A 26,269-nucleotide genomic window follows, 5' to 3' on the forward strand; every position below is an offset into this window, starting at 1 on the left:
CAGGCTCAAAAAGGTTACGTCACGGCAGTCAGTAGCTTTATTTGTCAGGTACCTGGCCCAGGTTCGCTGGTAAACTCTATGATAGTCACTACATGCAGGTTCCTCCTCCCATAAATCCGAGCGTCGTCGAATAAGTGAGAAACAACACAAAATTGCAATGACATAAAAATGATACAAGTGAGCATGAACGCATGTGGTAGCAGTAATCAATGCGTGGCAATTTTTTTCTGCGTGCATCGTGTGTACAGATTTGCGTATTAGTGCGTGTCGACTATGGCTGGCTGTTCGTGCATTTATTCTCTAATCACACAAATTTTACGTAGGCCCTATGTCCATTTCTTTTGCAAATATCTGTTTTATATGTCTGAAAATTTTAGTTTATAGAAAGAAAGGTAAGGAATTTATGTACACATACTAGACTAGCTGAAGATAAATACATATATACAAAAGATTTCCCACAAGTATACAACAGATTTCCACACGTATGTAAACGAATTTTACTTAAATACAGAAAGAATATATTTTACGTACGTACAAAAGAATTTCATGTACAATTTTTTTAATTTTGTGTATACCCTGTATATATAGATAATTTAAGAACAAATACTACTTCGGCCTGCCATAAAAGCCCATAGACAGTACTGAAATAATTCATGTGCATCAATATTAAGTGGTGGTTATGAATAAGCCATAATCCTTCATTTTCATTAACATTAACATTATTATTAACAGTTTAATTATGTCAAAGCATTGTATAATGTTTGTAAATTAATGTATTTCATTATTTAAATGTTCGTATATCACTCTTTTGATAAATATATACAATTATACTTTCTTATATATTAACAGGATGGTTGAGATATTTCTTGGCTTATATGGGATAGATTGTGTGTGTTTGTGTGTGTGTGTGTGAAGGGTGGGGGGGGGGGGGGAATCGTGGCCGAAGTGGTTAACACGCCAGCGCGGCGGAATGACCCAGGAGCCTGTCACCAATGCGGTCGCTGTGAGTTCAAGTCCAGCTCATTGTGACTTCTTCTCCTGCCGTACGTGAGAAGGTCTGGCAGCAACCTGCGGATGGTGGTGGGTTCCCCCAAGCTCTCTCCGATTTCCTCCCACCATAATTTATTTTGTGAAGTATATACCAGCTGAATAACTGAGGTTTACATCCGATTCGTCATCTATAAAACTAATTACAGATGTATTAGTGAAACATTCCGAATTCATAATGACGATAAACGCCATGCATGCGATCAAATCACATGGATAAACCAATCAATCAATCAGTCGAAGATGTGGATGATAATACCTGTTATTTAGCGTACAAGAAAATGGTATAGGAGTCTGCATAAGTCCTTGTATATTATAACCTTGGCTCAAATCCAGGTAAATGAGGCACTTCACCCTTGTGTTGAAGGTATATCAGCAAGATTCGGATGGACGAGAGTTTTTACCCCACCATAATGCACACGTGTATTCAATATGAGGTGGTCAGACTGTCAGACTATAATAAATCTAACTTTACTACATTGATTGAATATACATTTTATCGACAGTTTAGGTGTAATACCATTACAACATGTGAAGTAAAAAAAAAAAAAATCCCTTACCCGCTTCCCTTCATCGTTATCACAGGTCTATACGTAAAGTTTTCGTTCGGGACATGGACAAACAAACTAAGACCGATAACTTACAATTGAATTTTATATTGGCCTACATAGTTTTATGTACATAGATGTTTATGTACATCTTACTGAGTTTTACATATATATTATAAAAATTATAATATTTAATGGCCTAACGGTTAGAGCGTGCGCCTCGAAGTCGGGACACCCGGTCGGACCAATCACAGGTACCGGTAATGTAATACCAAAGATCTTAAAAATGGCACTTGTTGCTACCTGGCACTCAGCACCCAGAGGTTAAAGCATGGAAAACAAGACTGGTTGACCCAGTGTCAGTAAATGTGGCTGAGGGAGGGTGTCATGCCTGATGCCTTCAGCATGACACTTCAGTGGCGGCAGCAATTTGGCGGCATGGACTCACCCTGCCACAAAAAGACACACTATAAGTGCATACAAGCATCTAATGACTTCTCGTCGTCATATGACTGGAAAATTGTTAAGTACGAAAACCCAAAGCATGCATGTACAATATTTAGTATAAAGGCTGACAAATGTTTTACATGTGCATGTTTTGTACGCTTTACTTTGCAGGAGTTCTGTCCCACTGACTAGCCTGCTGACATACATACGGCAGAGGTGACGCAAATTACCTGTCAGGAGTTTACTGTCACAGCGACAGGGGCGGTAATCAGTGACAGGAAGAAAGGCCATTGCGCATCACCTGAAAGGTATGCTGAAGCTAGCGTCCTCACCCGCCAGGTGTCGCATACCTGGGATGACCTCATTCGAATGTGTATTTAATTACAACAGGAAAGCACCGCCATTTTGCGAGTAGGGGAGGCAAGAGGAATTTTTCTCAGGTGCGTAGTAGCTTGTATGGACTCCTTTGGTGTCGATTAATATAGGCCTACACGTGGTGGTGAAAATAATATTATTTATTTAGTTTTCAGACAAGACGAGTTAATTGTTTACTCCTAAAGATCGTAAAGGTAGGCCTGTGTCCACCTGTATGTCAACTTGTGAGTGCTCAATCACTTGTCCGGTTGTTGTTGTTATAGCCGAAAGTTTTACACTCATGATGTTACGACAGTATGAGTTAGTTAGACAGTTTGACTTTCCCCGCATAGCGGATTCAGCTGTAGGTGTACGTCTGTAAGAAATCACATGTCACCTACTTTATTTGAACAAGCGTTTTGCTAATTAAGACACACATTAGGCCTATTGTCACAATTGTATTAAATTTCTTACGCCTAAGATATTAATTTTCCTCACCGTATATATCCCAGAACTCAGTGGGTCTACTTTGCTTGTAGCTTGTTCTAGAAAGATGCTCAATAATTACATGTAAAGCCTAATAAAGTGGTCAATGGATGTGATCTGCCATCGTCTAGCTGCTGAAAGGCCCAAGTCTGAAAGTCTGATCGTGAGAGCACAGTTGGGATGCTTGTATTTCAGTTGCTTAGACACATACAGTGTTGGATCGGGAATTGTAATTTCCGGAATTAGTAATATACACATATTTGACTGTCAGTTATCAGATTGTCAAATATCACCATCATTGATGTTCAGTTTAACTGACCCAATTTTAGTCCACCAGAACCTTCATTGTATTTGAAGGAAGTCACAAAGTAGAGGATTTGACAGCAGTTGAAGAATTTGCTTTTCACAGTAAACATCAAAGAAGCATGTCTACCATGCATGTGACTTAGGAACTGCAGTCTGTCATGTAGAAAATTCCCATACTGGACTGCTAAATTTTGGTGGTTTCATTTGGTTTTTTCTTTGCCTTGATAATGTATGATGGTGCAACTCTGCTGGGGTTAGAATGAGTCATTGTTTCTTTTGACCTTTGCAACATGCTTTTACCATAAGCCTAAAGGCCTGGGAATCCCTTTAGTTTCGATGTAGAGAGGTGGACAGTGCATGATTCTACCGGGACTTGTTGAGATTCAGGTGTCACTTGACTGTGTGTGTTGTTGAGCTGCTTAGTTCTCCATCAGATGTTCATTCTAAGAAGCAGACTCTTCATAATGAATCAGTGTCACTACTGCATGACAGCAACCAATTCTTTTTAACTAAATCTTCCCATCCCACATACATTCACCCTCTGCTAATTAAAGGCTGCACCTGCCGGAGTGACAGAATGTTGTAAACTTTGGGGCAGAGTGGGCGAGGGGATACAGCAGAAGTAGTATCCCAACCCATTAGGCAAGGGTCCAGGGGACACCTAGGGCCTGCAAGCTCTTGTCATTTATATCACAGGAGATACAATTTTAAAAACAATTGTGATAAATCCAGGATAAATTTTACATTGTCCTTTATTTATTAAGTATTTGTATTCAAACTGCTCACTTGATTTCATTTGGTCTATAGACAAAAAACATTATTCCTTGGGAAGGGGCGAGGGGTGTTTAGTTTCCCCACTTTAATTTCAGTAGGGGACTCCAGCATCCCAAGCAAACCCCAACCTCTACACCACACCACCACCACCCACATTCGTGTTCAGCCACATATGACTTAGCCAGTATTAATATCATGCGTGTGTCACCAAGTATGGCATGGGTGGCCTGGGGATTTAATGCTAGACCTAGTGGAAATTTACATAAATTTGTTTGGATGAAGATAGTATATTCTTCCCTTTTACAAACAACCACACATTTTCCATGATTCAGTTGCTTTCAAATGGGACTACTGTTCTCAGAGTCTAGAACTTAGTACTGTATTTAGTTTAAATGGATTAAATAAACAGGAATTTTATCAGATTTTAAAATACATTTTTCACCTGTTTTCAGGTGATGACATACTTAACCTGGCAAGGATGATTGCAGTTCGTTCGGTGGTTGTGTGCTTGGCATATTTGGCTGGGACCGTCTCCTCTCAATATGGTCAGATTTAAAAATTAATTTTCTTTATTTACCTTGTTCAGCAAAGACTGATCTGATATACAGTAACTATCTTGTAATTCTTGAAGCTCATTTTTTTTTTTTTTTGCAAGAATTTATGTTGATAGCATTATATTATATTGGAAGGCATAGTAGTCCTTTGAACGTCAGTGCTGTCATTCAACGGGCAATTGATGTTTCTGTATTGACTTTTTAGAGATAATGATTTGTTTTCTTTATGTGTAAATAAGGAAATGTCAAATTATCTTGCTAATCCTGAGTACTAATTAAGATTGGAATATTGCTTTCAAAGTCCTGTAACTATATTTTAGGAGAAGTGTATTACTTGTAAATATTCAAGGAAGACATCTAAATTTACATGTATAATTTCTCCATTATAGTTTGCCCAATGGAATGGGAGTCTTTTGAACAGAGTTGCTATAAGTTCGTTGTCTACCCTGAGCGAAATTTCAATGAAGCAACATCAGACTGTGTGGTAAGGTCTCAAGACACTAAAGTTATTTACATTTCTGACATCCGTGACTGAATTTCATGTGATTTGTTTGCAAAAGCTTCTCTGATTGTCAGTCTTAATGGGTAAATTGTGGTGAAGCAAAAAGAAAAGTTTAATTGTACCATAACCGTGTCCAGTATAATGAAAAAACAGACATGAAAGAACATCTTCTTTTTCTCAGAATCCAGAAGGAAATATCTTTCACAGTTGTTTAAATTGACATTGCAGCAAATAATAATTTTTGTTTATATGTTAAAAAAATATATACATATATCATTATAATAAAAAAGCAAATGAGCCTTTTCAGTTTTTCTTATGTCTTGACGACTGCAGTTACAACATCTTTAAGGATTGATAAGAACAGGAGATTCGAAACTGCACTCAAAATACAAAGATGTAGCAGGCTCATTTGTTTTTTATTCCATCATTCCTCCACGTGTGTGTGTGTGTGTGCGTGTGCACGCGCGCACACACACCGACACATAGGTTAAGAGTTAAATTTAGACTTGATTCCCTATATAGTGGTGATGTAATCCTCAGCCTGTGTTTTCCTTCCAGCGCTCTCACTCCGCTTTAGTTAGTGTGAATTCCTTCTCAGAACATAACTTTATTGAACAGAAGATTTCACAGATGAGCCTTCTCAGGTAAGCAGTTTCTTCCAGTCATCAGTACCAGAGTGTTATGATTTATTTCTTTGATTGGTGTTTTATGCCGTACTCTAGAATATTTCATTTATTTGACGGCGGCCAGCATTGTGGTGGGAGGAAAACAAGTAAAGCCCAGTAGAAACCCACGACCATCACACGTATGACTGGAGGCAAACCCAACATCAGCGCTCTAACCTTGCCTGTCTGAATATTGTATGGTGGAGGACAGAAGGAAGTTAGTTCTCAAAGCCTCACCCATTAATATTGTGTGGTATTGTGTACTGGTAGTATGCTGCCAGTACACATAATGATAAAACATAATGTTTCTTGTCATCTTTTCTTAGTGCATAAGATATATGTGCTAAAATGTGAGAGGGCAAACAAATTTAATTTGAAAAAAAAAAAAAGATGCTGACAAAAAATAATGCTGACTTATTTATTTGATTTGTGTTTGAGAATTTTTTACTCATACAACAGGGGCCTGCATTATGGTGCCAGGAAACTGGACAGGGACTACTGGGAACCCATGCATGACCAACAGAGAATGTGAACAAATGGGCATCTTAATGGCAAAGTAACAAATTCATCCTGAATTACTGAATCTTTCAATCTTTCACTGTTGCATTTTACAAATCCTTTCATTTGTTATTTGTTCCCAGGGCCAACTGGTATACCAGTGGTGTTTTGCAGCCAGGTGATAAGTTTCGCTGGGGTGGAGATGGTTCAGATGTTGACATGACACCTGGGAACAATTTCTGGATTGACGATGAAGCACCTCTAGATAAGCTTTCTGGCCGATACATTATCTATACGTATGAAAATGGACGTTATGGCTGGAAGCGGAGTGATCCAACACTGAAGATGGGATATATCTGTGAAACCCCATTGGCTGAGGTTTATAAAACGCTGCAAGATGAACGCGGCATAGGTGTGTTTCATACATATCCTCCCCAGATATTGCTTGCATAGTTTCACTCACCTTAACATTAAAAGTCTGTGACATGTAGTTTGCAGTTGAAAAGAAATCAAAACTGGGTGCAGTTTGTGAGTACTTCATATATTTGTCTTTCAATCTCTAGGACAGATGAAGAGGGGGTGCAATATTGGCTTTGTAAAGGGAATTTTTGGAAAGATTCCCTGTCTTTCACTGTTTACAAATGACAATAGGTATCGACGAAACTAGTGTGGTACAGTGTAATATTTATAGAAAAAAACTTGAATTCTGCCAATATATGGTATGCAGAGCTTGCCAGAGATCAGTTGTTTTTGCTGGCTTACCTCAGGCACCCCTTTTTCCATCCATAACACTGACTGCCTTAGAATAATGGAAAAATCCTTAATAATGGCATAAAACAACAATCTAACAAATAAATCAAAATGATCATGCAATTTAAATTTGGCTCTGATTGGATGGGTCATATTTTGGGCATGCTTAAATGGATTCTGGCTTGGTTAATCTTTCAGACTACGGTTTGGATTTTGTTCCACACTTGGCTGACATAGAAAGAGGTCCTTCTTTTCTCTTGGATGCCCAGGACACTGTTATTGTTGGTAGGCCAAAGAGAGCTTACATTGAATGTGTTGCTACTGGTAAACCTGCACCAACTTATACCTGGAGGAATGGAACTATTGGTAGCACTGTAATCAGTGGCAAAGGAATGGAGCTGACATCTGCTGTAAATCAACGCTACACACAGACAAATGGGAGGCTCACCTTTGAAAAGCCCTCTAGTCAGACAGAGGCAGCATACTACCAATGCCGAGCAAGCAACAAGTTTGGGACAATTATAAGTCCTCCTGTGCAAGTCTCCTTTGGAAGTAAGTGACTGTTGTTTAATGGAAGAGTTTTCATTGGTTTACTTGCACTCAGCAGGTTGAATTATTTCATTTTAGATAATTGTTTCATCTGCCATTGGATGTTCATCGTATACATGTAATTTGTTAAGAATGTCTGTAAAAAAAGTTATAGACAATGAATTTCTTTGTTTGGCGTGTAGTTGCCGCCTACCTTAATTGTGATATTCCTTGCCTGATATTTTGTCTAGTGTTCCAAACACATGACAAAAAATGATAAAACATTCTGACAGGCCAGTTCTCCTGCCGTATTACCTCTTATTTCTCAGCACGACCATAGATGGTTCATTTAGCCACAGGGTTTATTTCCCTGCAGCTTTCCTGATCTTGACCACTCAATATGAGTCAATATGAGTTCAAGTCCAGCTCATGCTGTCTTCCTCTCCAGTCGTACATGACAAGGTCTGCCAGCAACCTGTGGTGTAAACTCCAGGCAAATAAATAAATCTGCCAGTGAGGCTGCAGACGCTGGCAAATGCCAGTGGGTTAAACGCAATCCTCTAATTTCTGTAAGCCATAAAACTAACCATCATTCAGGTAATGAATATAGTTTTAGTCATCAATCATGTAAATAAATATTATTCAGCATGGTGATATTGTTTTGGAGGGTGTTTTTTGATTGGTTAAATATCTTGCATCCATTTGGACCTATGATATAAGGTATATTTATTGTTTTCCCCTCTAACAGAACTTGGAGAATTCCCAAACGTAGGTGTCTCTGCTGTATTAGCCTATGCTTACAATGGTGCACAGCTTGAATGTCCGAGCATCACGGCTGAACCAGGTATGTGGATTATTAGCTGGAATCCAGTAATCTCAGATAAAAGTTTCATCTACCATTATAGTGGTACAGATGTATTTCATGTTGCCTAATAAATTGGTCCATCAGGAGTGCAGAAGTACCAGAATGCTGGGTGTTTTCCTATTCTACCTGATATTTTCTGAATCAGCAAAGCTTAGCGCATGTTACCACACTTTTATTGGACCGCAATCCACTCTGGTTATGATCATATCAAGCATTTCTAGTCCACAACCCAGTAAAACCTGTGAAAGGCAACTGTGTTCGCATGAGCATGACTATGACTATTCTCCATGATGTGGATTATTCGTTTATCATCAGTCATCAGCAAGGCAAAAGTCTGTTGTGGAGAATACTTGGCAGAAACATTGAGAAGGCTGCCTGCTCAAAATCTGCCAGTTTTTGGTCTAAAAATATCTGATTTGAGAAGAACAGAAGCTGATTTTGGTCCAACAAAAGTGCGATTCCTTTGGCTAGGGATTGCTAATTCAGAAGATGTCGGGTAGAAAACACTTCAGAGGTTTAAAGTGCGGATAGGTAAATACACAGTGTTTTTGGAAAGAACCTCCGTCCATTAGACGTGTTGTTAACATGCAATGTCTAATTCATTAGGCTATATTCTTTGCAGGTATTTCTTGTGGTGACATGTGTACTCATTGTGCATGAAAATGTTGAAGTCCTTACTTTTGTTAGCCTTCACAATTTCCTTTTTAGCTACCAGAAATGGAAGGCCAATAAACCATACATTTGTCTTTTTTCTTTTTTTTTTCTCAGCAAAACGATACCAATGGGCAAAGGAAAGACCCACTGCATTCGTGCGGCCAGAGTATCTCCATTATATATTCATTTCCAGCAATGGCAAGCTGTATTTCTCAGAAGTAACAGAGCCAGATCATGGATATTACTACTGTGTGGTAACACTGACCAGACCAGCCTCTTCTGAAGCCTACATTGGTTCTTCTCAGACTCCTAGTGCGACTGCCATCAAAATCCAACTCAATGTCGCTGATCCAGGTATAACATGTCATTAGCTGATGGAATTGAGTCGGACTTGAAAATGTCTTTCTGATTACTTGATGGTTCATTAATTATCCAATTTGGTGTAGGAAAGAAGATTAATGCTGAAAATATAGCCATAATCATATAAAGGAAGTGCTCATATGTGCCTATATGTGTGTGTGTGCGTATATATACACATAAATGTTCAGGTCTAATTTCTCCACAAATGTTCATGAATGATTTTATTAAAATTGGGTGACAGTTTGGGTTGCTACAACATCCTGTGAGAAATAATTGATAACCATATTGATGCATTTTAACTGACATCGTATCCAGATGAAACGTTTGATTTGTTTACCTTGTTTGTAGTTGGTGGTCAAAATAAGCCTGAAATTTTGGATGAGTTCATCAGCGTCTTTCCAACAAACCCGAAGAGAGGGGACACCATTAGGCTAGAGTGCTTTGCGTATGGAACGTAAGTACAAGTGTGAACCATTATCCGTCATTGTTCAAAGATAATCAGAGAATAATTCAAACAAGCAGTTATTAGTTTTGCTGACTTAATCACCCTACATAACCTTAAATTTCGTCCATGATTAACTTGCTCATTTTTCCTGATTCTGAGATTCCTATTGAGTTTAGACAGGTGTTTTGAGCATGGGATGATATTCTACTGGAAAATTGTAAGTTTTAGCACCAAAAACAGCATTTTGTGACATTTATTTGCTCCTAAAAATGCACTTTTGTGGGCAAAATTTGAGGTCATTTAGGGTATGTGATTTAGGACCTCAGGCCCATTTCGTATCACCGCTCCAGTGGTATATTGGTTAGAGTGTCTAGAAACCTGGGATCAAACCGGGATCAGGTCCTACCAAAGACTTGGCATCAGTATAATATGACTGGATGAAGTGTCATGTCTGGTGTCTCCGACATGAGATTAGAATGGGGGCAGCACTTTGGTGGCAAGGACATATTCTGCCATGAAAAGACACAAAATATGTGTACACACCTAATGACTCATCGTAATCGTCCATATTTTCCACATGGTGGCTTTGAGTCGATCGAGTAACTTTCGTCATGTTTTAGTGATTCACCAAGTACACACAGCGTTTCAGGCGTGCTATAAATATGCTCCTGCATGCATGGCCAACATGTATAGTTAGGAGCACCTGGTAAAATTAATGCCATTGAATGAGGTATGAGTAGATGCCTGGGTCTATTTTTGATTGAAAAAATGTAGAGGAATCCATTCTTGGTTTACCTTATGTAGTGTGCCCACCTTACCCCGATATTTGATTATTAGGTTAAATGACACTTAAAGTTGCACCCTCAGTCCTACTAAGCATATCCCATGATTTATTGCCATGGTTGTGGATCTTACTCACTTGGTGCCACAGGAGAGCATCAGGGGTGGTCATGGGACTATATTGGTAATGCATGCAGAACATACACTTCATTTTGGAAGAGTTCAACATATTTGTATATCTGTTTTAGTTTGCCACTGCAGTACAGTTGGCTGCGTCTGGGTAGGAAGTCGATGCCAGTGAAGTCTCGATTACGGGACCACAACCGAGTGCTAGAGATTGAAGACGTTTCTGAAGACGATGCAGGGCAGTACCAATGCAATGTTTTCAGTTCAAAAACAAGGCAATCAGACAGCAAACAGTTTACTCTCAGCATCCAGTGTAAGTTGGCGGACTCATTCTGTATGTCTTGTTTCCAAAGGCCAAGGGTGGGGTTCCTCCTATAAGACTGTTTGACTTAATTGTTGTACTCCTGCACATGACAAGGACCTTTAAAGATACACACTCGACAAGGTCTTTATCAGAAGCTATCGGACTGAGCACATATCGCTGAATGTTTTTCATTTAAATTTGTGACACTATTGTTTCTTTTGCTTCAACTGTTTGTATATGAGGAGAATTAAATTTAAACTTTAAAATGGTAAATCATGAAACCAAATTATTTCTACATTTACTACTATTTAACAACCTCAGGTGTGTAGTAACCGGTTTTAGCTTGCCGTGGAAAGTGCAAATGTAGCTAATATCATACCTTGAGCATTGGCATTAGTGTCTAATAACAGGGAAAACAGTGATATAAAGGAAAATGTTAGCAGTGGTATCTTGAAATATATTGCATGTATTGAAATCTGGTTTTGCATACGTGGGATGTGGTAAGGGTGGTATCTGTAATTGTACTGCATGTATTGAGCTGAGGTGTGCATATTAATTACTGTGAAGTACAAAATTGGGAAAGAAGGGCATCTTCTGTTGTTGATGCCCTGAATGCGTGTTGATAATACAATGATTTTTTCTGTATTAGAATCTATGTTAAGATAAATTTTTCAGTATTTCAAGTATATAGCTCAAGTTTTGGATTTATTTGTCACCTGCAGATGGACAGACAGATATGAAACCTGCAAACAGAATAACTTGTTCATTTTGTGTGATTTTAAAAGTTCTAGTGATCTCAGAAAGGAGTTTTGAAGTTTGTTTGGGATGTACAAATGTTTCAGCAGCAAAAATGAGAATTAAATTTATTTATTTGTCTCTAAAAATGAACTGTTCAGGAGAATTTTTGAGGTAAATTATGTGTCTTGTGAGTGTTCTAGAGTAATTAACTGAATTTGATTACTCACTTGCTGTGTGTGAAATTATTTCATTCTCATCTTTAGCCAAACCGTATTTCCGTGAGCCACTTAAGGACCAGCTTGTTGACAAAGGATCACAGTTGACGTGGCGCTGCTATGCTGCAGCTACTCCCCCAGAAACCTATGTATGGTTCAAAAATGGACAGCCCCTCGCGGGAGTACCAGGAGAAATTGAAATCCAAAAAAACACTCTGGTGATCAGAAATCTGCAGAAAGAAAAGCATGATGGAATGTATCAGTGTGCAGCCAAGAATGAGTATGGAATCGCTTTCAGCAGTGCTCAGCTCCGAGTCTTAGGTAACTATAGAGTTCAGCAGTGGAATATTTTGATCCAAAGAAATGAAATTTTTTTTGACAATTGTCATACCATACTTCAAGTTGTGGCATGAAGCTTATACAAAGAAGATGCATTAAATACTTTTCCTGGCAAGCTGTATTTCACCTTTTCATGTCACATCCATGTGACACATCCATGTTAAAGGGCAACTTAACACTTTTTGGTGCAGTTTGATTCATTTCTTATCTGAAATACTTATATGTATGGATTGACATCAAATTTTATGGACTTATGGACATGAGCTTCAAAAAGTGCACTTTTGCTACATCATGTAGCGTATATACCAATATGCATATAGTGTAATTTGGGTTAGGCTAAAGTGTGACTAACACTCATGAAATATAATAACATTAATTATTATTTGCTCTGTTTTAGAATTTGCTCCAACTTTCCGTAAACAAGCAGATCCTGGGACAAATTACGCCACACTTGGTGGAAATGCAACATTGGAGTGCAATCCAGAAGCTGCACCATTTCCCACATTCAAGTGGTTCAAGGATGGAGGAGACCTTGGTCTAAATCTAGGGGACACAACATCCCGTGTGAGGATGATACCTGGCGGGGATCTGATGATCACCAATATCCAGTACTCTGACTCTGGGCAGTATAAATGTGAAGCTACCAACACACTTGGATCAGATTCAATCAATAGCATGCTCGTCATTCTTCGTAAGTTGAAGCGTAACTTACTCCAGTGTATGTGTGTCATAACCCATAACTAAAAAATTAAATTCATTTATGGTTGCAAGAAGTGTTCTTAAAATGAGTCACTTAGTCATATTCCCTAAATTTTAGATCAGATATAGTAACTCAGTAAAACAAAATAAAAAACAGCAGTTCCGGGCATCGGCTCTGTTTACTCTACATGATTTACAGTAACAATAATGACAACTAAAGTAAATATGAGAAAAAAAAAAAGGGAGGGGGAAATCAGATGAAAAGGAATATGCTGGATTTGAACCCGAGACTGTCAGGTATCCCGTACAGTTGGACTAGTACTTTTGGACAGCATAGAGATTGGGTGGCTTTGATCTTCTGATCAGTGGCAAGTTTCATGCTGTCAAATAAGAGTTAAGAGACTTTCAAACAGTTTCGAAAACTTTTGTTGCTAATTTCATGGAAGCTACACAACACAGGAAAAAACTAAGAGCTTAAAGGAAATGAGCGACTTGAAATACATCAGAATACGTCAAAAAGTTGTGAACAAATTTTGACACCTTTCTTAAACTTTATGTGTCTTGCGGTGAGTCCACAAGAATATAAAATCTTAGAACAGTGGGTTCATCAGTTAAAGAGAAGAAAATGGTTAAAAAAATTTCTAAATTTCAGAAATTCCAAAATGGCTGCCAAACCATGCCTCATATTTTCATGACACTGTTCCTACATACCCTAAAACATACCTGTTTCATTAAAATTGGATGGAATTTTTTTGTAAATGTCTGGCAGTCTTACACAGAGTGTTTTTGCGACCTGAACAGGAATAATTCTTTGACATTCATAATCTTAACATTGAGGAGGTCTCAGAAATGTGCAGTCCAATTGTACATTTTTTACAGTTGACCTACTTTTGTGTTATTTTCATTGGCCAGCCCAAGCTTAACTTCCATACAGAAAGGATTTATATCAAGAAATTTGATTGCCTCCTAATCATAGTTGTGTGCAAAGTTTGAAGTCAGTCAGTTTGGTGGTTCTGGAGAAGATTCTTAAAGGGTTTTCATATAAATTCAATATGGCCACCCAGTCATATGCACATTTTCAGACCATAGACAAGCACCATGTAAAGTTTAGGCAGATTTGTTCTGTCTTTTTTTTCTCTGTAGCCATCCCACAAAATTATGCGAACTAATCCTGAAAATAAGAATTGGATTTCTGCCTAGAGGGCTGATACCCAAAACACACATGTACTTGCATCAGGCTTGAAGCAGTGGAATTAAAATACATCTACCACTACGTAAGTAAATTTATTTTTATAGAATGATGTCAGTATATTGTTATCCATCATATTGATTCCAGAGTCAACTACAATAAACAGACCACCATTTTCCGATGATGTGCTTGTGAATGAAACATCCTTCCTGACATGCCAAGCCTCATATAGCCCTGGCCTGGATATGATCTATATTTGGAAGTTTAATGGTGTGCCCATTGATGTAGACAAAAACCCATTCTACAGCTGGGTAAGTTCCAATTTCATCTATTATATTTCACAACCAGACCTCCATAAGCCTGCTGTTGTAATTGGCCACGTTTTAACTTCCTTTCTTAACAAAAATGTATTTTGTCAAGTAACAAGCATAAAACTATGGTAACGCAACAGTGTACATCATTGTATTGAATTTAGAGATGCTACAGTAAATTACTTGGTGTTTTGACTTTGCATTTTAGTGGATATTTTAGTAAATATCCAGACAGTTAAATTTTTGGTTGTTGATTTTCTCAAACAGTTGAAGATCAAGTTAAGATTCCATTATATTTGTTAATCATACATGTTATGGCTTTGAGTTCTACTCACGTGTTTTGTTTGGCATTCAGGGCACTGGAGTAAATCAGGGTGGATTGTACATCAGGAATGCTCAATTTGAACATGAAGGGAGGTACACCTGTGTGGCTAGAACACAGACAGATGAGGTCACTGCCTCCGCTTATGTCACTGTGAAAGGTATAAGCAATTCTGGGTGTTCTCTGCTTGCCTGCTTGCTCACTCAGATGAGTTGCTGGCAAAGTTTAACTTAGTGTTCAGCTGATTGTAACACTTTCATTCATCCATTTACATCTGTCTTCATCATTAGATATGATCGCTGTGAGTTCAAGTCCAGCTGAAGCTGGCTTCCTCTCCGGCTGTACGTGGGAAGGTCTGTCAGCAACCTGAGGATGGTCGTGGGTTTCCCCGGGTTCTGCCCAGTCTCCTCCCACCATAATGCTGGCCGCCGTAGTATAAGTGAAATATTCTTGAGTACAGCGTAAAACACCAAACAAATCAAATCAAAATCATTATTAGATATTAGCTAGGCACCTGTACGCCAGTCAGCCATTCAGTCAGTTCATATTTTAGGAACAATGTGATACATTTTATATTTGCAGCATTTATTGATTAGTTCATGTGGAATTTATTATCTTCACTTTGGTCTGTTTCCAGTTGTACGTAAATACTCCCTTGGTCAAATAAACTTTAGCTGGCATGAATCAATGTTGCCATCTTGTGCACTTGCACTACAATCAGTTGATATTTCAGGGACTATTTAAGACATTTCAAATGGCAGCATTAATTAAGTACATCTTGAAGCTATGATCTTCCATTTCATCTGTTTCCATTTGCAAATATATAGTTACTCCCATGGCCTTAGATTGCTTTAGCCCTATTTAATTTCATCGTGTTTTATTTAATTGGTAGTACATGTATTGCACCAGCCTAACACAGATGTGTGTACATGTACATTAATGTTGAGCAGGGCCACCTGGACAGCCAGCAGGAGTATTTGGGGTGACTACAAGCATTACCTCTACGAGCATCCAACTCAAATGGACCCCAGGAGATGATCATGGTGACCCAGTCAGTACCTATGTCGTGGAAGCCGCAACAGTCTTTGAAAATTACACTGTCTGGAGAGTTGTCAAAGATAGTAAGTATAGCAGCTTCTTTGAAGCATTCACAGTGTTAGTCTGAGTGACTGTATTGCCTAACTTCTCCTTCCTTTCAATGTGGACATACATTTCTTTTTGTATGTTGTGATATGTTTTTTCATGTCTAGTGACTCTTAATACAGACATTTTAACTGCTTTCTCTGTGGAACAGCAAATTATGGTTGTCCCAAGTTTTTTTGATCATTCCCTGTACCTGTTCAGATTTGTAAGCAATCAGAACCTTTCTGGTAGAAATTTGGTTTCTTTGTGACTCCTTCTTAACTCATTATTACTTCTTTCAAGAAGCTTGATTCATCTGTGTCTAGTCAAGACATTATGTTGTGTGATAATAAATGCTGCTTTTGTTCCTTTCTTAGATATTTACGACAGTAATGCTAACGACAACTCGGACACAGGTTCTACTCGAAAAACAACAGTATTGACCACTTTAACACCAGGGACACCTTACAAATTTAGGGTGCGGGCTCGTAACACTTTTGGATTGGGAGTACATAGCCAGCCTTCAGGTAGGCAGTCCTTTGAGAACACCTGTGTGAAGGAATTGATGTCTTTATTGTTGTACACCTACATGAAGCAGAATCGTGCTGGTGTACTGTTCTCCTCCAAGGCCTGAATTGTTTTCCTGTAAATGTGTATTAAATGTATGTAATGTTATTCAAAACAGCATTTGAGTAATTCTAGACAATGTGTTATAATTGCATTTAATATGATTGCATTTTTCTTTACCTAATCTATTTATGCCAGAGTGCAAGTGGGTACGTACATTGCTACTTGTTATGTATTTAAATGAACAGTTAAAATACTTCTGACCCTTTGCCGGCTGTCACGCTCTTGTTGGTGATCTAGCATTGCCCTCCATGCAGTGAATTTTGTCGTTAGCAATTAACAGAACTCAGAAGAATTAATTTTGTTTGAAATTAAGTTTGTTGGAGGATCCTGCCTTCCTCCAGTATGGCATATTAAACTATGTCTTTTGGGGCAAATCTGCATTTAACATTGGCAGGGGATTGGTTGGTGACTTACTAGGCTGGTGGTTTACTGTGGGCAATCTTTTTTCCACTACCCATGAAACTGCCGCCACTGATATTTTGTAAGGGAAATATTCTTGAGTATGCATTAGATAGAAATGAATCCGTTGAATCCATTGATATCCCAGACCTACTAAATGTATTAAGCCATTCAGTGAAGTCCATAGGACTTTTCCACAAATAATGTAAGATCAGTTCAAGAGTTAAGCAATATTAAAGCCACTGGCAGTAGATCATGAAAAGCAGAGCAATCTGTGCAATTGATCCAAGCCTTTTATACTGTAGATCTAATACAGTTAAAGAGTTTAGTTCTGCATGGTGTTCTCTGTACTATATGCTTGTTGATGTTGCTTTTTGAAGTTAATCAGGTTGCTGGTTTCGTCGAAAGCGCAAGCTTTGCCAGTTATACTATGTTTCATAACAACTTCATTATTTTGACAGTTATATACCCAACACTGGGAGACAAGCCAACAAAGATTGTGGAGGAGGTTGGAGGGGGAGGTGGGAAAGTGGGTGACCTTACTATTACATGGAAGGTGTGTATGTTGATGTATTATAGCTTTTCTCATTACATTTTATTGTATTGAAAAAAAAAAAAAAATACATCACTATGTCAAATAGTGGCCTTATTTCATGTAGGCAAGGAGTGTTCTTGAAATAAAATAGGAAATTTCAGTTTTGGTGAAGGACTCATGTTCATCTTTGTCTTTTAGGCACCATCGTTTTGGCAGAATTACTGCACTTGCGTATAAAATGAATTGACTTTCACATGTTTCTTTTTTTGTCCACAGCCCTTGGATCCTGTGGATCATCACGGAGAAAAGATAGGCTATGCAGTTTACTGGAGGAGGAAGGGTTTGAGGGTCACCGATGTGGATTGGGAAAAGGTGAGGATTACATTCTGCAACATTAAATTTATTGACCAACATAAAGTGCTTTGTTCACATCTAATTGTGGAGTAAGACTGAGGTGGGAGCAATTTATAGCTTTTCTAAGGATTTATCCCTTGTCACCATCCCTGCCATATTTTAATTTGAGAATTACTCTCTTACCTCAAGGATTCTGAATATGATATTTCAAATGTCATAAGAAGATGAAACATGTAGGGTTTGTGTTATTGTGTAAGTGAATCACAAACTTTTTTTTTAGTTTTGAAAGATACATATATACAGGATCCATTTCTGCATGCATTAGATGGAGGTTACATCTGCCTAATATGTTATATTAACAGGCTTGATGTCTGTTATTTAAATTTATAGCTTGTCAAACATAAAAATTGATTTACATGACACTGTTGTTTCATTTGTCAGGGTGTGGTCTATGGGAATGCCAGTCGCTATGTGCATACAGTTGGGCAAGCATACTTCTACACCGAGTATGAGGTAAAGGTTCAAGCACTGAACATACATGGAGCAGGACCCAATTCTTCCATCCAGATCATCTATTCAGCCGAGGACTGTGAGTAATGTATACTTAGTTTGCATTCATAAATTAATATACCTTACATTAGGGTGAATTATAGATGTACCCCAAATGTATAGAAGGGTGTATTGTTTTCATGGTTTAAGTAACAGAATAGGTTTGTCACAATGTGTCCATTCATTTACCAGAGATGTTACAAGACATATTTAATGGCTTATATTTATTTTGTCCACTCAAATAATTTCCGCCCATGTGTCAAAGTGACTGGCTGACTGACTGCTGGTTTCGTCTTATCGATCGACTAACTGACCAGTGGATCAACAGATTAACCTACCCACTGACTGATGGAGTGATCACAATGATGGAGTGATCACTGATGGAGTGATCACAGTGATGGAGTGATCACTGATGGAGTGATCACTGATGGAGTGATCACTGATGGAGTGATCACTGATGGAGTGATCTACTGATGGAGTGATCACAGTGATGGAGTGATCACAGTGATGGAGTGATCACAGTGATGGAGTGATCACTGATGGAGTGATCACTGATGGAGTGATCACTGATGGAGTGACCTACTGATGGAGTGATCACAGTGATGGAGTGATCACTGATGGAGTGATCACAGTGATGGAGTGATCACTGATGGAGTGATCACTGATGGAGTGATCACTGATGGAGTGACCTACTGATGGAGTGATCACAGTGATGGAGTGATCACAGTGATGGAGTGATCACTGATGGAGTGATCACAGTGATGGAGTGATCACAGTGATGGAGTGATCACAGTGATGGAGTGGCCTACTGATGGAGTGATCACAGTGATGGAGTGATCACAGTGATGGAGTGAATCACTGCTATGTAAGCTGGACTGATCAAACCGCCTTAAAATTGAAAGAAAACCTGCAAATAAACCAGGACTTTGTTACTCAGCAATCCAGTGTGGTCACCCTAAGTACAAACTAAGTGGTGCATGACAGCTTTAAATGTAAATTAAATAACAAAGGGAATCTTCAAAACACTATGTGGATTGAATGCGTTTTGTCAGCTATGCCTCAGAAAGTGATTTGTAAGTAAGCAGCCCATGTTTGAGTTGTTCATTGCAATCGCTAGGACCCATCGAGTGTGGGGTTTCAACGCGGACTTGGGCAGAGAATTTGCAGATTCCCTCATTTGTACTGCTTCTGGGCCTTGGTAACAGCAAGCTGTCAACGATGCTTGTGTTGCGCAGTGTATATGCAACATCCATTTGACCACATATCTGTACGCCATTTCCCAAAGGTCGTTGGTTTTCCCAAGCATACCAGTTTCTGCCACAAAATTATTTTACATGCTACTACACAGGAGTCAAATAAACAGTCAGTCGATTTCTCTCACAGGAAGTTTGATTTCTATCACAAGAAGTTTGATTTCTCGTAATTTTATAGTGACATTTCTTCAGTACTTTATTATATGTGAAACTTAGTGATGTACAGCATGTGTGACTCACTCCCCTGGATAGATTGTCATGATCCAGGTCATGTTAAGTCAACATTCTGATTTATGATGACCTGATATATTATCTTGATAACAAGCTTGGCTCTGACATTTGTAAATAACCAAAAACTTTTCATGTGTGCTGTCCTTATTGTAACAGTTTGCCCTTTGTACACACACACACACACACACACACACACATTCTGTTCTTCATACTTCAGTGATTTATAGGGCTGGAGATCAAAGCATTTAGATCAAGATATTACACTTTTCATCATATTTGTACATTTTAAATAATAATTTCTGAACATTTCATTTGTTCCTAAATGATGCTACCCTCAAATAACTCGTTGTTTGTTAAATTAGAAGTGATTTTACCCCTTTTTTCTATAAAATGCCCAAATTTATATGCTCCTTTTTCACTTGCATTCAGATTTAGATTCCCATGCTTGCACTGTTCACACTGACCTGAATCTTCCACCACTTGCCACATTGTTAATATATCCCTTACACATACAGAATATAACCTCATATTATTTCACTGAAGTTGTTACTTGTCCCCACTCGGTAGAAAAGGGGACGATAGGTTTACATCTCATCTTGCTGTCTCCCTGGAATCAGTTTTCAGATTTTGTTCCAAAATGATGCCCCTCAACAACATACAGATCATGGTTTAGTGCAAGATTTGTTACTTATTCATCATTTTGATAAAGTTACAGACATTTTTGTCCTAATTTCGTTTTCAACAGGTTTGAACAAGTTACAGATTACATTTGAGTTTTAGACCTTTTTTTCCATTTTTAATCAAAATGAAATTATGATTTTTTTTCTGCTGATGACATTCACATAGATATTTTATTTAATAGTGATTGTGAAAGCTTGTTGTGCTATGTAAGCTCAAAATTGCCACCTTTACTAGCTCCCTCATTATAAGTAACCATATTGGGAATTTTAAAATAAGTTCATGCAGTTACATCCCATCCATAAAGCCTGTGTGTACAGATTCTATTGTTTGTGTGACCGCTTTGGTGGCCTAATGGTTAGAGCATCCGCCTCGAAGTCAAGAGACCAGATAACAAACCTGGGTTGGGGCATATCAAAGACTTTAAAAATGGTACTTGTTGCTGCCTTGCATGGCACTCAGCACTGAGAGATTAGGGTAAGGAAACTGGACTGGTTGGCCTGGTGTCAGTATAATGTGACCGGGTAGGGGTGTCATGATGTCATTGTCATATGACTGAAAAATTGCTAAGTATGACGTTAAACCTCAAGCATGGCTTTATTCATTTTATTAGTCATGGTTATATTTGTTATTCTATTAGCTCCATTAGAATAGTTTGTTCTATTGGCTTCTGTTTGACAGTACCTGTTGCAACACCTGGGACTCCTTATGGAGAAGGCTTTAATGCCACCTGTCTGAGGATCTACTGGAATCCAGTCAGTGACAATAGACAACAGGTTAAGGGAAAACTACTTGGCTACAAGGTATGGCTTCAATTAATTTCATTTGTTCAGTTATTGCTCTCTAATGGTTTTGGATATTAGGATAAAAATGCAGGTAGAGCAGGAGGAGACCTGTCATGTGTTTTATGGACATATGTAATGTTGACAGAATGTATGACCAGTAAGAGTGAAGTATCCAACTTACTAAAGCTAAATACACTGTAGTATTGTTACATTGGTTAAAATTAAAAACATGTTGTTCAAATGAAGGGAATGGTAACTGAAGTTGCGCACTTCAACATCCTGAACATCTGAAGGTTGGAGTAATTTTTTCACAAGAACAACTAATATTTCTCATTTTCCAATTGTGTCGCCAGATCAATTATTGGAAGTTGGATGTTCAGAAGGAACTTGAAGCAACGCAGGCTATTCTTCATGGGCAAAGAGACCGTGGGCTTATTATAGGCCTGGAACATGACACCTTCTATGAGTTCAATATACAGGCTTACAATTCTGCCGGAAATGGACCAAAGAGTGAAACTTTTCGACAGACAACTTTCCATCTCCGTATGTCTGTTTCTTTTCATTTTATGACCAGCCTTTTCAGCATTTACATCATCCACTAATATTCAAAAAGGTATCATGTTGCATAAAATTGGTCAAAAATTTTTTGATTCTTGTATAAAACACAATAAAATTCTTGCCTGGATTTACGTACATCAAAGGTATGAACAAATTTTTCTTTAAACTTGTGTTTAAAGAAATGTGTTTTGGTCTTGTATATATTTTATTTCATTTGATTCAACATATATATATATATATATATATATATATATATATATATAACAGGTGTATACAGACACACATATAGTTTTGAAATGAGTAAAGTTCCGAAGAACTTGTTTTACTCCGTAATGGGGAAACATTGATAATGACATGCATACAACAGGGTGAATAATCCTGAAGTGCCACAATTAAGTATTGTAAAACACATGAATCAAACTGTTAGTAAACAAGTTATGTTTGAGTATACTCAAAAGTTAGTTTAGTTTTAAAGAGTGATGTACAATTGATAGACTTTAGAGCCAAGGATAATTTGTTCCACTCTTGTGGACATTTGTATGAAATCATTCTTGAACAAACTTGATATAAACCCTTTGGGCCACAACTTACTGGATATTTTCATATTGTGTTTTAGCACCTATGCACTACCCTACTGAGGTGAGCATCCACTCTGTGTCAGAAGACACTGTGGAGGTGAAGTGGAGAGGGGTGAGCACAAACCATGGAGAAGAACCACTACAGGGGTACAAGGTGAGCAGTCAACCACAGAAACATGGGTGATGGGCCAGAAAGTCTTTCAGATCAGCTAGAATATAGCAATGTGGCATGTCCTCTACAGATATCAGAACTAAAACTAATCAGATAAGCTGTTCATCAATGACAGTGAGACATGTGGTGAAGGAAATTATTTATGGATAAGGTTTTATTATGATTTCATCAGTTTTATCTCAGTTTTGGACCCTTGTCCACAGTCTGCCAAAATCAGAGTGCAATAATTAGCCAAAGGCATTTCCACAATCTAAACTAAAATGGTTTTACCAGTGTTGGTGCAACCAGTATGGATGTGGCAATGGTAGTCAGGGTCCATGCATATGATTTTCAACTGAAGTAACTTGAGGAAATATGTGTGGACTGAGCCTCTCAACTTCACAAATTTGAGTTTACTTGTGCAACAAAAGTATTTATTTATTTCCTTATGTGCTTAATGGTTGAATGGTTGGTTAGTATATGGCTGCACCAAGTCACAGACCAAGTTCTGCTTAGTTTTTGTCCAAAATCATGATGTGCAAAAAATTCTGTTATGGATATTGACATAAGGATATTATTCCGACAGCGCAGACCATTAGAGGACATTTATTTATTCCAGAATACTTGTTGCTTTAAGGAGGAATAGTTGTTTTAACGAGGTATTACATGGTTATGTGTTGATTTGTTTCAGATAAGATATTGGGTGTTTGGCACTGACATCAGGAATGCCAGTGATGTTGACACAGGGAGAACACCAAAGGGACGGATAATTGGTCTGCAGAAGAACACTTTGTACAACTTGAGAGTTCTAGCTTACAGCCGAGGTGGTGATGGAAAAATGAGCATGCCTCCACTCTACTTCTCCATGGGTATGTTTCATTAATTATTCAATTTCCGATCTTGAACCCCAGAACACAACTACATCTATCTAAAGCTAGAGATATGTGCTTAATTTCTTACTCGAGTTGTGCTCAAGGCAAAATTGGTAATTTTGGTACTTCCTCCCTTTGTGGTCTGCACGATGATATACCAGCTGTAGCTGTTGGAGGTGTCCTATTTGTGTTTGTATGGTTCTACAGCGAGGCAGCATTATGCATATACTGGCATCAGTACCAGTGGCTGATTTCTTAGAGTACTTGTTGAAAGAATCGTCAAGGTAATATGTTTCGGAAGTGAGGTGGAAACAGACCCACACTGCCATGGCCATGTGAATGCCTGATGTCAAAGAAACTGGAAACACCATGACACATAATTTGGGTCTGATTGGTTAAAATTGATCTGGCAGCACTTTTTATTTCCTCAGTAGGCAGTCCCATGAGATTTACACTGTTGTGAACTGACCAAACTGAAGTTGAAGAGGATGTTAATTAGATCTCAAGCAAAGAAATTAAACACATCAAGTTTATAGCTGTCATAAGAAAGAACTGTCTTGCTGCTGTTTCAGTAATCATGCCAAATGAAATTATCCTGGGTAATGTGTAAAAGAGCAAAATATATTGGTAGATCTTTAAATTTATCCAGTGATCAATTTGTTTTTTTCACATAAACTGCATTATTTTCTTTTTATTGGAAATTTCAGAAAACAGCCAGATCCGGTATGATCCCAGTCAAACAGAGTTACTAGCCACCAGTTCCCAGTTGCTCCCGTCTTTCTTTATAACATCTGTCAGCCTTTTGCTCATTGCGTTCTATCTCCATTGACCAGATTCAAAATTCATTTTTGCCCCTAGAAACATTTTAATTATACCTTAAAACATTTTTGATTCAAACGTTTTAATTGTGCGTATTAACCCGGGTGTAAGTCTTGAGATCATAAACACCTGGGTCCAACCCAAGACGGTCAACCAGTGAATAATACATTTGTTGAAAAACGTGCATTTACTAAGACTGTGAGCACAGGTGTTGTACCGAAAGTACTGGTATGGCTATCAAGTGGCCTGTATCATCTGATGCACCATGGTGACCAGTTATGACTACTTGAGTTCAAAAACAGATAGATTGACAAATAGGGAGACAACTGAATGCAAGAGTGACACAAAATTAGAACATGCTCATCCATGGTGAGTAGTTGTTGGTAATCACCAGTCTGCATAGATCAACTAAAAACCCAGTTGGATGATCTGAGATTCTTCCAGATTTCTCAAACTTCAGTTGCTCAGAGTAGCAAGGTCATTTCACACCTGGTTTTACATGTATCATTGCATATTTTAATCCACATCTCCAATCTGAACTTCATGGTTGAATACCTCTTTTGTTTGACTAAATCAGGATGTAGTAGATGGATTTTTAAAACATGATTGTAAATAGTCGCCACTTACAAACATTCCTTAGCAGCTGTTATTGATATATGTACATTTGTAATTGTAAAATAAGATGGGTAAATTTCTGGAAAATGTTTATATGTGTTGAATAGTTCATTTTCACAGACTTTGTTTCAAAGTTTTAATCTCCAGTGCGGTGCAGGTGTACATATCAGGGTACGTGCCATTGTTCTGAACTAAAATCTCTGAGGTGCTGTTTGCTGTGGATTACTGGACACTCATGGATACCATATATTTCTTTCTAGTACTGTTGGTTGAATTATTAGTTGCGTGCAAATAGAGATTACTTTTAGGCAGAAAATTTTGAACGCAAGCTTGAGATTCTTTCACCACTTTCAGAGTATTTTTATACTAAGATGTGACTCATAGATTAGCATGATATCCTGTAACTTTCTTTGTCTACCCACATTTGGTGCCATGTAAACTACATTTACTACAAGAATCTCGGTAGTTCTTCTCTGCAAGTTTAAGGTGATATAAATTCCTTCATGCGTTCCAACAAAATATATTGGTGCATATTAAGCAGTTTATTTTACATCACCGTGCTGTATAATTGTCAAGATCTCATGGCAGCTCCATGCATCTCTGTTTTTCATATTTTCTTTCCTTCCTATTTGGGTAAAGTTTTGTTATTCTAAATCTAGGCTATACAAGTATATATTTAATACTTTAGCCTACATGTATGTATACCTGTTGCTTATATTTATACACTCCACAAATCTATGATAAATATTTTAAATGTGTTAAGCCTATGCCCTTTACGTACATGATAGAATTTTTGTTTTTTTATCGAATAGACCTCTTGTATCTTATACTATTACATGTACAAGGCAGAACTGTTTATGCCAATTTTGGTCACATTCCCACTCAATAAGTTATACTAGGCTTTATTTAGACATGAACTTTGAACAAAATCTATCTACTCATTTTATTTCGAGATTTCTTTCCATCTATGTAACTTTTTTGTTATGAGAATTTGTTAATGTTTACGCAAACTTTTCTGTGGTAACTATTGTAGTGAGAGGTATCCATATTAACCTACATGTATTACATAAAGTATGCCCATTTACTCATATACATGTGTTTATTGAGAGAAACTGCAATTTTTCATAGAAAACACTCCAATAGTATAAGTTCTGGCATTCCCACTGTGAGATTGCAAATGTAAATACAATTTACTTAGTTAAATTTTTTATATATAAATACATGTATGTATTTTTTACTGAACATTTTCATAAAATAAAGATTTGATATTTGTATTCTGTTTTATTGTCAGGAAGGTGATCTTTGTTTAACTCAAATGGTTGGTGTTCATAATT

General features: G+C 37.8%; 1 protein-coding gene across 1 annotated transcript; it reads left to right on the forward strand.

Annotated features, from left to right (window-relative positions):
• The first annotated feature begins 2,425 nt into the window (after positions 1 to 2,425).
• Positions 2,426 to 26,209, forward strand: LOC135470180 (contactin-like). The gene is made up of 24 exons (XM_064748981.1): positions 2,426 to 2,482; positions 4,415 to 4,507; positions 4,906 to 5,000; positions 5,577 to 5,662; positions 6,325 to 6,593; positions 7,130 to 7,483; positions 8,208 to 8,303; positions 9,093 to 9,332; positions 9,687 to 9,792; positions 10,812 to 11,002; positions 11,995 to 12,267; positions 12,683 to 12,976; positions 14,321 to 14,484; positions 14,840 to 14,966; positions 15,757 to 15,927; positions 16,306 to 16,455; positions 17,419 to 17,513; positions 17,769 to 17,864; positions 18,288 to 18,435; positions 21,239 to 21,360; positions 21,696 to 21,885; positions 22,517 to 22,632; positions 23,321 to 23,498; positions 24,209 to 26,209. The coding sequence occupies exons 2-24, from the start codon at positions 4,441 to 4,443 to the stop codon at positions 24,328 to 24,330; spliced, it is 3,750 nt and encodes a 1,249-aa protein (XP_064605051.1). The 5' UTR covers positions 2,426 to 2,482; positions 4,415 to 4,440; the 3' UTR covers positions 24,331 to 26,209.
• The last annotated feature ends 60 nt before the right edge of the window (positions 26,210 to 26,269 follow it).

Source organism: Liolophura sinensis, chromosome 7 (genome assembly GCF_032854445.1).
Source record: "Liolophura sinensis isolate JHLJ2023 chromosome 7, CUHK_Ljap_v2, whole genome shotgun sequence".
Lineage (NCBI taxonomy): Eukaryota > Metazoa > Mollusca > Polyplacophora > Chitonida > Chitonidae > Liolophura > Liolophura sinensis.

Excerpts from the sequence above, each read along its gene's own strand:
- LOC135470180 (XM_064748981.1), top strand. The coding sequence starts at position 4,441 with ATGATTGCAGTTCGTTCGGTGGTTGTGTGCTTGGCATATTTGGCTGGG. Across the intron at positions 9,333-9,686 it reads ACTCAATGTCGCTGATCCAG|TTGGTGGTCAAAATAAGCCT; the intron begins GTATAACATGTC and ends CCTTGTTTGTAG. Across the intron at positions 21,886-22,516 it reads ACAGACAACTTTCCATCTCC|CACCTATGCACTACCCTACT; the intron begins GTATGTCTGTTT and ends ATTGTGTTTTAG.